This window comes from Syngnathus acus, chromosome 16 (genome assembly GCF_901709675.1).
Source record: "Syngnathus acus chromosome 16, fSynAcu1.2, whole genome shotgun sequence".
Lineage (NCBI taxonomy): Eukaryota > Metazoa > Chordata > Actinopteri > Syngnathiformes > Syngnathidae > Syngnathus > Syngnathus acus.
The window spans coordinates 7,286,514-7,300,419 of record NC_051101.1 but is presented as its reverse complement, the minus strand read 5'-3'; the positions used below and the strand labels follow the sequence as shown (position 1 = coordinate 7,300,419).

Here is a 13,906-nt window from a genome sequence, read left to right as displayed (position 1 = left end):
CTGAAATAAGCAAAAAGTTATTTACAGTAAATCAACTAAATTGAGTACAAGTTAAGCAATGTGTGTGTTTATTTTTCCAGGTTTTGTGACAGTCTTCACCGCAGAATGGGTTTTGTCTCAAATGCTTACATAAACACAAATTCACTATAATGACTTATTAGACATGCATGGAACTTAAAAACATGGGAAATAGCATTTTAATAGTTTAGGAACCAAATCCATTAATAAGATATCCAAATGTTGAGTTAAGGTGGTATCTATTCACTAGCAAAAACATGGAATGTAACACCCATGGTAAAATCATCACTTTGCTTTTACATTTTAAACATAAATTATTGTCCAGATAAAATTATTGTTGCATTCAGTTCGCTCTAAATTACCAGTGGGATAATTTTAGAAAAGACAATGGCAAATATTTAATTCAATGAATATCTATATTATTATTATAGTATTATATTATATATTATTGTTCTATATGATTAATATATTATGATATGATGGATATGGTTTGTATTACAATATTCATATTTACATATCTACTTTCATTGTTTGTATTAGTGATGTTTGTAGCCCAGGATATTGTTAATCGTGTCCACTTTTGACAAACCTTTACGAGTGGAATAATCCGATTTTATCAATGACGATCAGGCCAGTTTTTGGATCAAGCCTCCCTGCTCCTATTGGCTGCTCTCCGTTGCCCCGCCTCCTCAATGAGTCTGCTGCTCCCTGATGCTCCTGCACCTTTAATAATAAGCATTGAAACCCGGCCGGCTCTTACAACCGAGCGCAGATAGGACGCGAGACAAGCTGGTACAGCTGAGCTGAGCCGGTGACAAGCCTCCGTCTATGTTTACTATAGAAACAAACACAGACAAAAAAGGGAAAACAGAGGCTAAATAAGGAACGACAAAAGGCGTGAAGGGGAAAATTGGATCACTTTTTTTTTTTTTTTTTACCGACAAACGCTTAACCTACAACACTCCTTCATTCTGTTGCGGGAGCGTGAGACAACCGGCGCGCAAAGTTGCTGAGCTGATCGGCTTCCCATGACAACAGAGTTGAACGCATGTGGAGGATCGATCTGCTCCTGTGTGGATTTCAGAAAGCATCACATTGTCTTTGTCCGTGGATGAGCAATGCCTCTTGGATGGTAACATTTCCTGCAAGAAGACAACGCTGTGCCACATACGCCCGGAAGATATGGATTCGCTTTTACTATAGCAAAGATTTGTTGCGGGTTTTTAACATTTTTCATTTTGCGTAAATTGACAGCTTACTCATTTTTTTATTATTATTATTTTATCATTTGACCTGACGCCTGGGATTTTTGGACTATTGTGGAGTTACAATCATGAACTTTGTTTTTAGTTTGGTACAAATTCTCTTGGCAGCGGTTCTTCACCTATCCACTGTAAAGGTGAGTTTGACAGAATTGAATTCCTCTAAGTGATTTATAACTCCTTGATAACTTGCCTAAATAGAAACAAATCGGCATATGTTGCGAGAAGTCTCAAGGAAAACAAACTTATTTGAATGTACCCGTTTCTAATTTGCCAATAGAAAATGTGACTTCTGAAAACATTTGCTTCAATGGAAACTGTTATGAATTTGTAACGTCATCACTGTGGCATAATAGATGCGCACACTAGGCTCAATATAACTTGTCAGTTTATGGGCGACACAGTGAATCGAGCGATTTAAACTGTCCATAGTACCTTTTTTATTTGTCAAGTGTAATTGTACAGAAAATATTATTTACTGTATTTGACTCATCCCAGGTGCAGCGCAGCAACCTTGTCGCCTCGGTCAAGGAACTGCTTAGAAATTCACCTTACGTGTCTGTTTCGTGGGTGGAAACCCGAGCACTGTCGGCCAGCTCGTGCAGACTAGGGACAATTTACAAAGAACGACCCCCCCCCCCCGCAGCTTCCCAAAATCAGGTGTCAAAACGGAATCAAATCAGGGTTGAATGAATGAAACATCAATTTAAAAAAAAAAACGCAACTTGAGCAGGACCTTCGCATACAATTCAGATTAGGAACCTCAATCATGACCAAATCTAAAAAGAGACATTTTCATGAATGCTTGATAGATGAGAGCTCTGTCTGTCTGTCTGGCGTTGAGCGACCCATACGCGCGCATGCATTCATTATTAGAAGCAGTCCTCTCAGCTATTCGGCCCAAGAGTTCAGTCCCGGTCTATTTTTCTCTCACGGTGATCCGGAATATGTGGACACCGAGAGGTTCGGTTTCTCCTAGCCGGCATCCCCGCAGGATGCCCACCTCTTTGACACCACGTTTTCCACACTGAATTTCTCACGCAATACCTACAGCCAATTGCAGCAGCCACTTGAGGTAAGCGGATGATGCAGCAGATTGTCACGTCACCTTTTTTTGCCGTCAAAGAATGCAGGGAGGGACTCTGCCCATGTGTGCAAACGCATTAAGTATAATCGAGAAAAATACGCACTCAAAACGCCTTTTGACAATGTGACACGTGACTTGAGTTATAATTAGCTTTCAAGCTTCAAAACCGCATATAGGCAGACTTGCCATCAAAATGTGTCTAATAAATGTGTGCTGCACTGATCACTGATTTCAAGAAAATGACGCGCACTTGCTCTTGTGCATCTCTTGCAGGCTGCCAGCATTAACAAAGGAGTGGATAAGAGTAAAAATGAAGGTAAGTGTTCCATTTCTATTTCTTATTTTTATAATGTCACTTTCATCAACGATAAAGCCAGAACATAGGGCCACCTAGTGGACGAATAATGAACATTTGCATTTACACCGTTGAATAAATTCTTTATATATTTTATAAATGTGCGCTTGTGTGCGTGCGTGCGTATTAACATTTCCCCCTTTTGGTTAGAGGGTACTTAAAGTTCCCAGACTGGCTAAAGGTCTGACTTGGGACTTTGGAGTCCATATAAAAGAGGTGCAGATTACACTGCCAAGATATCTGTAACAAACTGCATTAGGAGGAAGTTTGTGTGGCTTCGTTCGAGTGACTCTGATGCAGCAGCTGCCCATCTGCAGTCAGCCTTGGTTCAGTGTCAAATGCTTGTTTGTTTGACAGTGACACTGTTGTGCTCAGGCCAAGGTTGGACCCTTTCACTGGTGATGGAGGTAGACCGGCGATTGGCTGCAGCAGACGTCATTTCTGAGCAAAGGCACAGGCTCGCACAATTGTTATTAGGGTGATAGTGTCAGTCTGTGAAGTTCAAGAGCACACAGGTGGCAGACTCCTTGCTCTTCTTTAGACAATATCACATCCCCTAAAAGATTGACAAGATGGGTTATAGCAATCTGGCTTTGGTTCTTGAGTCATTGTGGTTTCATACACTGAGCGAATTCTAGTCATCATCGTTGGGTCATTGAGGTCAGTCAGCCTTTTGAATCGGTGACTGTTGCAATCAATCAGTTTTAGTGGAATCTTCTATTAGGATCTCAAGGGATCATGTAGGCATCATAAACATAAAACAAAAAATGGTTAGCTCATTGATTCTCATTTAAGTCACCGGCAATTTTCCGAATACTCAGCAAACATAGTGTTGGGCTTATAGGGTCACATGTCAGCGATGACCCCTGGCGCCACATTGCCTGACTTAAGACTGCTCTGACTAACCAGGGGTCAGAAGTTTGCAAAGGGTCACCGAGGGCTCAGTCTGATGGACTGCTGGGTGGATTATTCTCGGCCGCACAGGGAATGGAAAAGGAAAATTTAACTAGAAATGCACCGATAACAATTGCAGTATTTTTACTGGTGCCGAGATTGTATTGTACTTTGCATTCCTATAATTGCTCCGATACTACACACCGATACCACATGACCAGCCTGTCATAGACTTTCAATGTCATCCATGTGGCAATACTTTTAAGGACATGGATGACAACTGTAAATTATTCACTGCATAATGGATGATTAACGCCTCATGGGTGGCGACGGAGGCAGGTGGCATCAGGCTCGCGCCGAGTTTCACACTGCAACGCACATTTTGCCTCCAGCTAAGCCAGCAGCACTCCAGTCATGTCACCACCTTGGAGGCGGACAGCAGGCTTGGTGGCAGGCATGACATATAAAGACAAGTAGATAGTGTATGGTCATAAAATATCACATTTGTATTTGTCATGGTTTTATCGTATGTGGAATTTCCAAGAAGCAGTCTTTTATTTCGTTTTATCTCTAAAAAGTATTTGATCAAATGTTGACAAATGAAAATCAATTTCTCCTCATTTTCAGTTATCCAGCTCACAGATGTCATCATGAAGAGTAGGTGTCAGCCCAGAGAAATGCTTGTCGATATCTCCCGGGAGTATCCAGAGGACACAGAACACACTTACATACCTTCATGTGTAGTCCTCACTCGATGTGGAGGTTGCTGCAATGATGAGGCGATGGAGTGTGTGCCATCGGAAACCCGCAACGTTACCCTGCAGGTGAGTAGAGGAAGGACACGCTTGAACGGTCCATTTGGTTTGATGCTGTTTGATGAGGACAATTAAACCCAACACTGCTCATCAGTGAGGACATGTTTCAATGCTTGTAATTTAGCCTTGTAAATAGTCAGTACAGTGCATTAGAATAGAATAGAATAGAATAGAATAGAAATAATTCATATTGTCAGGTAACAATATTCATATTTTGGATATTTACACTGCAGTTTAAAATGGGGGAATAAAAATACCTCCCGTTGAATAAGGATTTGGTTAAAACGTATTGCACATATAAGTCGCTACTAAATAATTGTTTCAAACAGTTAAAGTGTACGTAGAAAATATACTTCAATAAAAAAAAATACATTTTGCGGTGTTAATTCAGTGATTCTTTTATGGACCACTAGTGGGAGCCCACATACTACTGCAAATGCAACATTTATTTTAAACGCAATAGCTTTAATCGACACTTTAAGCTAATTTAATATGAATAATTGCCAGAGCACTGTCTCGGTGTTTTCCCAGCGCTACAGCTTTTCTTCAGAATAGAGAAAGTGCAGCAAGACATGGCAATCCAAATACGGTGTTTATTTCACCGGAATGTTTACAGCCATGTCCATGTGGTCAAAGTCTCATCTAGCCTCTGAACACGCCTGTACTTTGGTATGCATGATGGTTGAAGAAGTACAGGAAAGAGTTTACACAACTTAGAAACTTCCTGGAACATTTGATATAATTAAGCTGAGCATTTCTTTGTCATGTTTTGTTTTCCTTCAAGGTAATGCGGGTGAGATCCATGGTCACGCAACATAAAATTCAATTGAGCTTCACAGAGCATCAAAAGTGTGAGTGCAGGTGAGAGCGGCCCCGTTTTTATTCGCTTTCATCACGAGAGCAAAAATCTAAATTCCCTTTGTACCTGTTATTTTTCATTTCAGACTAAAGCCTGAAGTAGTTCGAGCAAAGAAAGAATAGTAAGTATATCGTGTGTGTATTTTTGTGTGTTTCTAAATATGAATATGTATTTGATCAATTAACTATGCCACTGACGTATAGTGATTGCGAGTAGAATGAATTGCCTCCTCCATTAGATGGCACAAAGTGCAATAATCCTGTTGCCATTCATATAAGAGAATAAATCATGGCTTTGAGTTAATAAAGAGACCCATATTCCACACTAAAACAGTCAATTTGCGGGTAAATTGGGACAAAATCATTGTTACTTAAGTCAGTCTTCATACTTTTGTGAGGTTTTTGTTTGGTGGTATGCCGTGAGATGTTTCTAATGCCAAATGCGTGCCTTGACTCAAGAAAGGTTGGGAAGCATTGCAATAGATTGTTTAGTTTTGGCAGCAGGCACATCGAGGACATATTTTGGTTTACCAAAAAGTTACGTGTCCCGCCTTAGTGCTACAATTTAGGAATTCCAACAAAGACAATCCAGACCAAGCGTGCACTTAAATTGTTTTGTGTTAGAAGTTAGGAATGAGGAAAAAGTAAAGCTTCTTGATCGATTGTTCTGGACTGTGGGAGTATTGTCTTGAGCAGATTACAGCTGTCTGGAGGGTCTGCATAAATGTACTGCAGCTCACTTCTTATCATGGTGTTGCAACTGAATCAACAGCATGTCCATTAGTTCAAATCCAAGTGGCGCTCTCCATTTTTGTCTCATTTTGTCACATTTAATCAACAATCAATTTCACATCTGTCCAATCAATCGATCAATCAATCGATCAATCAATCAATTCACACTCTATAAGCCCGTATTGAAGTTAGAAACCAACACTTTTCCACACTGGCCTGTCACTCGACTTTTTTTTTTTTTTACGGCAGCGTTGGCTGTAACAGTGGGCAGACTGCGGACCACCCGCTGTCGTCTGCGTTGTGACTCCAGTTGCACAAATTTAACCTCCCCAGTCTAATTGTAGCAACAGGTGTCAGGCACTTAACCTATTTTTATTTTTAGTGCGGTGAATAGAGGAGGGAAAAAAAGCGATGAGTGAAGACCCTGTCATTTAACTCACTTGACACAAAGTACTGTGTCTTTCGATAGCTCCGTCATCATCACTTCATTTTCAGTTTGGCACTTTGATCCATACATTGTGGCACTTTAAGTTAGTCAGTCTGAAATTTACATTATAGCCACATGAACAGTTTCACATACAACTAATATACTTAGGATGACAAAGCAAAAAAGTACTGCATACATTCAAGATCCCTCATCAGCATGTCTTGTATAGTACATAGAAATGAAGGTGCCTTGGAAATAGGTCAAGCTAATTTTAAAACCGCAGCTCACTGTCAAACTCACAACTCCATGCAGACACATTTATAATGACATCTGCATGTATCCACCTTCCCACTTCCAAGTCGTTCAGGTTTTAATTTAAAGTAGATAAGGGCAGCATGTAACTGCCGATTTGAACGATAGTGGCTGAGATGACCTCAGCTTCGGTTTGCCGCGTTGAAGTGTTGCCTGTCCCTGTGCACGGTCAGCTACTTTGACGTGGCGAGGCTATAAAGAGGATGCACTAATTCATCTTCCGTCACGGGGACATACTGTACGTCCTGTTTCACCTCCATTATTTAGATCAATATCTCACCCTGCTAATGACCAAACTCGATGAGAAAGCAGATGCACGACTGGGTGATTAGTTAATTCTTGATTTTATTGATCTTGCCCAGCACAAACCTGCCTGGATCTCCTCCAAAGTCATTTGCCTTTTATTTCACCTTACTTTGGAGAGCAATGAAGGAAAAGTACCAACATAAAGATTTGTATGATCAAATCTCGAATGTGTATGCTGTCGTCTGGTTTGTTTTGACCTGCCCTGATAATTGTTTGCCGCACTTTGGCGCATCTTATCTTGTGTCGTGTCTCCGATGATAGATGTATTTACAGACAACAGTCTAGTGTTACATAAATATAAGTCAAGACATTTAGTGGATTTTTTATAGCCTTGAGGTTGCACTGATAAGTTGAATGGTATGGGTTATTAAGCATTTGTTTTCAGACAGGCGTTTGAGGAGGTGATAGAGGATTGATCATGATTCCTGGATGTAAGACAAAGCATCCCTCTTTACAGTCTCCAAATATCCACCAAATGACCTCAATATATCAAGTTAGTTTCTTGTTTTGTCTTTATTTGTGACCTTGCATTTTGGAAGAGCACTGGAACAGATACAGCGATAGCTTCGATGTCTAGTTGAACCTTATGATCCCTTTGATATATGATGCAAATTTCACTTGGTGGTTTTGCTCAAGCGATGGAAATATATTATCTCACTTGACACTGATGCACAATTAGGAAATCTAGTAAGCAAGTATATTGAGCTTGACATGATGGCCGTGTGATTTTACACAAATTCAAGTCATGACCACGTATGAACTTGTGTCACTCCTGGAGGAGATCAGACAAAGGTCTCGTTACACAAGGGCCAAAGGGCACGAGGATCCCAGAGTTGCTGGATTAGTCAAAGTGCAGAAATGTCAAATCCGAGCCACAAATCTTGCGTGTGCATATCTTGCTCGTTCAATAATCTTGATAAATGAGACGATGGGGGGGGGGGAGAGAAAAGGAGCGGTTAGGGATTTTGCATGAGTGTCTGTCCTTTTCTGCAGAATTCGCTCTGTAGCTTAGATCTCTCTCTCTATCTCTCTCTCTCCTTTTTGCTTCCCTTGCAGCCACTGTGCGCCTTGTTCAGAGAGAAGAAAGCGCTTGTTTGTGCAGGACCCTCTCACCTGTAAATGCTCCTGCAAATTCACACAATTAGACTGCAAGTCCAGGCAGCTTGAATTAAACGAAAGAACTTGCAGGTTTGTTTACCATACGTACGATAAACAACGTGCCTTGAAAAAAGAAATATCTCCTGGCTACTTATCTCTTCACCCGCTGCTGTGCTTAAGCATGCCATCCCGTTCTTTCTGATGTTGTGTTGTATTTGTACACGTCAATGTTTCCTTCTTCTCAGTGCTTGCATTGTCCTGTCGAATGCAATTCTGGCTCCTGTTAGCATTGCCAGTCATAGTTGTTGTGCTTGTGACATGCTAATCCGAAACTCAATGTTTGGGTCCTCAAAATTGTTTAAAATTCACATTCACTCATCAAAGATAATATTATAGTCGTTTATTTATTGCCGCAATCCCAAATTGAGATTCATTCTTGGTTAGGTTATGTCAAGAGAACACACTTAAAAAATCTGTTACCTCGCCATTCTTTTTCCATTTTCCAATTGTTATCTAATTGTCATCATGCATAATTATAATCTCATTCAAGATGATTAGAGATGTGTCCTCTGGTCACAGTAAATGATGTATACTTCTCTGGAGAGGTGTTACCAAAACCTTTATCCGTCGACAAACCATCCTTCAACCGGGTGTTTTAAAAATCTGCCAGTTCGAGAGCCATTTTCAAAACTTAGCATTTTCATTGTTCTTAATTTTGAAGAATATTTGCACATTTCTGATTGGATTGATCGCCACACTGCTTGCTTCTTTTGGCTCATGTCCTATCCATGAATTCTAAACATAATGCAGTTGAGTTAAGACAGGCACATCCCCATGCCACCGTAAAGCGCAGACCCAAAAAGAGAGGTGGTCAGCCTGTAGTTAACAAGGCTACATGACCTCCTGTGACCCAGTCACTTAGATGACCTTTGAGTTGCCCAGGCCCCCCACAATGGGCCCCCCACACTGATCTAGTTTTAAAGAGCCACACACGTCTGCCACCAGTGACCACCATTCAAATAGGCTGCTTGATGTTCAGGAGATGGGTTGGTGGTGGTGGGAGACAAAATCCCTCTTACAGTTTTAGCTTTTAAGCCACAGCTGCTTAACTCAGCTGCAAACCCATTTTAGTCACGTTGAAATTGACATACACCATCATTTATTATGAAGGTAGAAATTCCTACAAGCTACACGCATAGCCCCCTCACGACCTCATCTTTTCCTTCTGTCTTTGCCCTTGTTCTAAAATATTTTTGCATGCACTATGTCAGATAATGTAATGCACTCTGACACAAATCAGTTTCAAAACACTCAATCGGATTTCTGTCTCTTCTTCCACAGATGTGACAAAGTGAGGAGATGAGAGACGGGGAGGTGCAGACTACACTGTTATGAAGGAATTCTTTTTGGCACAGCACTTTGGAATCTGAGGATGCATTCCCTGCAAGGACACTCAAGGACAATACAAGACAGGACGTTCTGCATTCTGATCTTGCCACTGTCTGTTTTCCACCCAACGCTAATAATATATAGTATATGTGCATATACTCTAAGTACAGTACATCAACAGTGTGTATTGCTGCTACTATTTAAAACGAATGCGCTGTCTGCGTGTGAATGGGAAATGTGATAGAGCTCCTGGGTAAAATTGGGGAAAAGATATTTTATTTTATGTAAGACTTCACTGGATGCTGGTCTGCTGTGGATATGAACCTGAACTACGTCTCGCTTTCTGGAAAATTCGGCGACCACAATTTCATCCATTGATGCAAAAAAAAAAAAGCCGAACTTGCCTAAAGGGCCTGAATGGGGACAGCTGGATTGTGAAATGACGATGGGGGCACCTGCGACACTTGAACTGTATGGCAGGTTTCCGAACTTGTTCTCCTCTGTGACACGCTTAGACGTTCCGTCTGTACTGTAGGAAGCGACAACAGTTAATGTGAGACTATAACGACATAATATGACACAACTGCTGACACAGGTTACGTGCTGTGGTGACGAATAATGTGACCTTCTTCCCAACTCAAAGTTCAGTGACGATGGCAAGAACCAAAAGAAAAGTTTGCCAAGTAACAATTGATAACAATTTGGACTATAACAACCTATGATGCCAGTTTCGAGTTTTGTCAGGGTTTAAAGATATCGATCCACTACCTGTCTGGTCCTGCCTCCATCACACAACTTTTTTGGGTTGGAAAAGATATTTTTATTGACATGCACAGTTTATGATTTTTATTTTTATTTAGACATTTTAATTTCACATGTTGAGACCATGCTAAAGGGATATTAATTATATATATATATATATATATATATATATATATATATATATATATATATATATATATGTATATATATATAATATTTATTATATATTAATATACTGTATGACAAAGGGTAGTGACTAGATGAGCTGTCTAGCAGTCTAGAAAACCCCAACCTTGCTGTTTTTCGTATTTAATGGCTTTGTCTGTGCTCCAAAGAAATAGTCATGCCTCCACAGCAGAGTAATTTATTGTTAACTGTCTGTATATACTTACTGGATATCCCTTTTCAAATAGTCTACATTTAATTTATAGAATGTCTTCAGTATTCTGTATTATAATATTTATATGAATTGTTACAATGAGTTTAGTTTTTCCCTCCCTGTCAATCTGCCTTGAGATTGAACATGTTTGTGGATTTTTGTGGACTGAAAACAAAGCTTTGACATTCCCAATTTTAAACTAAAGCTATGTTACTCACCAGTCGAACGGGGGCGTGAAGATTCCGGGGTCGGGGGGGCGGGGTGGTTAGGTTGTTATGGGCATTTGACCGATGGAAACCCCAGTCACAAGTATGTGCGTATGATGCACCAGCACAGGTGCTTTTCATTTTGGACTCGGGACTCGGGCAATGGACATGTGGTTTTGCACTTGCCTGCCCGCAGACACGTCATATGCAGGACTGAAGGAGTCTAGTTGCTGCTGCTGCTGCTGCTGCTGCTGCTCAGCTCGGACCTAATTGTGTGAAGATTCTTGTCTCTAGGGCTCTTGTCTCAGGGTGGTCGACTGGCAACGTACTTTCTCTGGATTTTCTGACAAGCACAAGTGACCCTCGAGTATTTTATTCAAGCAAGACTCATTCATGATTAAATGTAAACTGTATTTTAACTGTTACCATATGAGGTCAACTCAAGAGTTCAAATAACTGTGCTGTATGTCACTTAAAAAAAAGTCAAGTCAAGTCTTGACTTGATTTAAATAAAACAAGTTCAAGTAATAGATTAGGTAAACAGTACACTAGAAATAGACAAAATGACATGTCCGGCACTCAAAATGGAGATGCAAAAGCTGCTATACTACATAAATTACACAACTAACCTTTTCTGCCAGTTGCAACACTGTTCTTTATCAGCCATGTGAGCCAGCAGTAAATCCTAATATTACCACCCTCAAACTAAAGCCCTGAGACTGTGTTCACTAAGACTATCAGCTGGGTCAGAGCCAATGCCTCTCAAGTCCTCAGTTGATGAGAACATTCTTTTTGTATTTAAATGAAACAACTGTGTTGAGTTTGTACAGCCATAATTTTTTTAGTATATTTTCACATTAATATATTTATTTGTGCTGTAAATTCTTTTACAATATTAATACTCTTTTTGTTGTTTCTAGTGTAACTATTAAACATATTTATTTTTAAAATACATTGTTTCTGTTATTCTTCATTGCGGCCTTTCGACATTTTAAATTATTATCCAGTCAGATATAGCTTTTGTAAAGTCAACTGAACAGAGCACTGCATGCAATATGTAATTGCAATAGAGATTTTTTTGTTTTCATTTGATTTACATAAATACTTGGCATTTACATCTACATTAACTCAGATGATTTGGGCAAGCTAAGATAATTTTTTTTAATATACACATGAATATTAGTTACATTAATACAAATATTTGCCAGTCAATGGCTGCCTTAAGATTGAAGTTTAGCGCACATGGACATCAGAAAAATATGTCTTATCTTTCCTGGAGTTGCTTGTTTCGGATCATTCTTCACCTGCAACTGTGAAGAACTGTCATTGTAGCATTTAACTGAATGCGGCATAACAATTTTAATGGGGTTCAATCTTTTATTCTGTAACTATTATTAAGTGTTCATTTTTAGCATCAGTAATAAGCCTTTGTGGGCGTCATCCATACATAATTGAAATATTTCAATTATGACTATAAGGAAGTAAAAAACCTGAATGTGATGACATTTCCTGCAAGAGTGGGCGTAGATGTTTGTGCCTCAAACAACTTACCAGAATTTATGTCAAACACAAGTGTTAGAAGTATTTAAGATCAGCAGCTTAGTAATGATGCTGAGTACTTTTGCAACTAAATACCCCAAAGAATGCTGAAAATGATTTGATCTGCGATTATGAAGGATTTTTATTCTAAACCTGGACAACTTTACCCTCATGGCAAAGAAAGTACATTTTAAACCACTCATTTGCCAAGGCCATATGAGTACTTTGATTGAGAAGACATAAATACAGACAGACACACACATACGTATATATATATATATATATATATTTGTGTTTAATATTACTTATTTGAAGAAATATCACTCTTGACTTTGATGCTAATTTCTTGTTAGCATGTTAAGGAGATTTTACATTGACTTTAGCATTAGTACCGGTGATGATTTTAAAAACAAAGTAACTCTTGTCATTGTGTAAGTATAGAATGTGTGTAATTATTTTTGTTGTGTATTTAGTTTTACAATAATCTCCAACGTGATTAAATAGTTTTAAGCACACGTAATATCATATTCTAAATAAAGAAAGTTACTCAATAAAAAGGCTCAAGAGCAAAGGTGAAAATGAAGGTTTGTTTTTGTCATCATTCCAATTATTGTAAGGTGATTGGGCAATAAAAAAATATCCAAACCATAAAAGTTATTCCACCCATAAACCTCAACAACAGCATTTTCTCGGCTCAAATAATAATTCCAGGAAATCACAAGCAGGTTCAACCACACTGGCGGGAGGGAGTGGAAAATTCACTCGTAATCTCTTTCACCTTGCTTTCATGGACATGTGCACACGCATGTACGTGCCCCCACTCCACCCCGGCGTGCAAACCCACGCACATACACACGGAAGCACAGACATATTAATCTCAACGTTTGAAGTCACAGTAGTAAATATTAAAATGCATTTTCACGACTGTTTCACGACTGCCGATATTCAGGATTTAAAAGGTATTATTGACTGCACGTAAACAAAGCCACTGCTACGAGGTGAGACAAAGAAAAACCAGGAATTGGATGAGAGAAGAAGGGGAAGTGAGAGAGGAGGCAATACAGAGGAAAAGACAGAAGAGGCCAAGGACATACACTTCCTGATGAGAGAAGAGCCACATTTGTAGACCACGTTAAGTATCACTATGAAAATGGTGTACTAACACATATTCCAATTACTGGCCCATGTAATACAACTTTTGAGACACTCTACAGCAGATCTCAACGTGGTACCAGCAAGGGCCACTTGAGTAACCCAGGGATTTGGGGAACTTTGTCACAAGCATCACATTCAAAATGAATGATTATTTGCAACAAAAATACATTTAAATAAACTTGCATCAGCAAATAAGACAAGTGAGGTTTAATTCAGGAGCAAATGACTATTCTAATGTTTATTGTTCAGGGGGCAGATGATCTGAATGGACATCTTTGACTTGGTTAAAATGCATTCATCCATGATGAAGAC

General features: G+C 39.4%; 1 protein-coding gene across 4 annotated transcripts; it reads left to right on the top strand.

The window, feature by feature from the left end:
• Nucleotides 1-755: 755 nt before the first annotated feature.
• Nucleotides 756-11,852, top strand: vegfaa (vascular endothelial growth factor Aa). Of its 4 annotated transcripts, none has more exons than XR_005100634.1 (8): nucleotides 756-1,417; nucleotides 2,641-2,683; nucleotides 4,244-4,440; nucleotides 5,216-5,292; nucleotides 5,376-5,411; nucleotides 8,123-8,254; nucleotides 9,506-11,382; nucleotides 11,420-11,852. XR_005100634.1 is itself a non-coding variant. In XM_037273900.1 (7 exons), exons 1-7 carry the CDS (start codon nucleotides 1,352-1,354, stop codon nucleotides 9,525-9,527), a joined length of 573 nt encoding a protein of 190 aa, XP_037129795.1. In that variant the 5' UTR covers nucleotides 756-1,351; the 3' UTR covers nucleotides 9,528-11,852. The 4 variants fall into 4 exon arrangements, 2 of the variants coding, with proteins under 2 accessions (XP_037129795.1, XP_037129797.1); XR_005100633.1 differs by having other exon boundaries at nucleotides 9,506-11,387; XM_037273900.1 differs by having other exon boundaries at nucleotides 9,506-11,852.
• The last annotated feature ends 2,054 nt before the right edge of the window (nucleotides 11,853-13,906 follow it).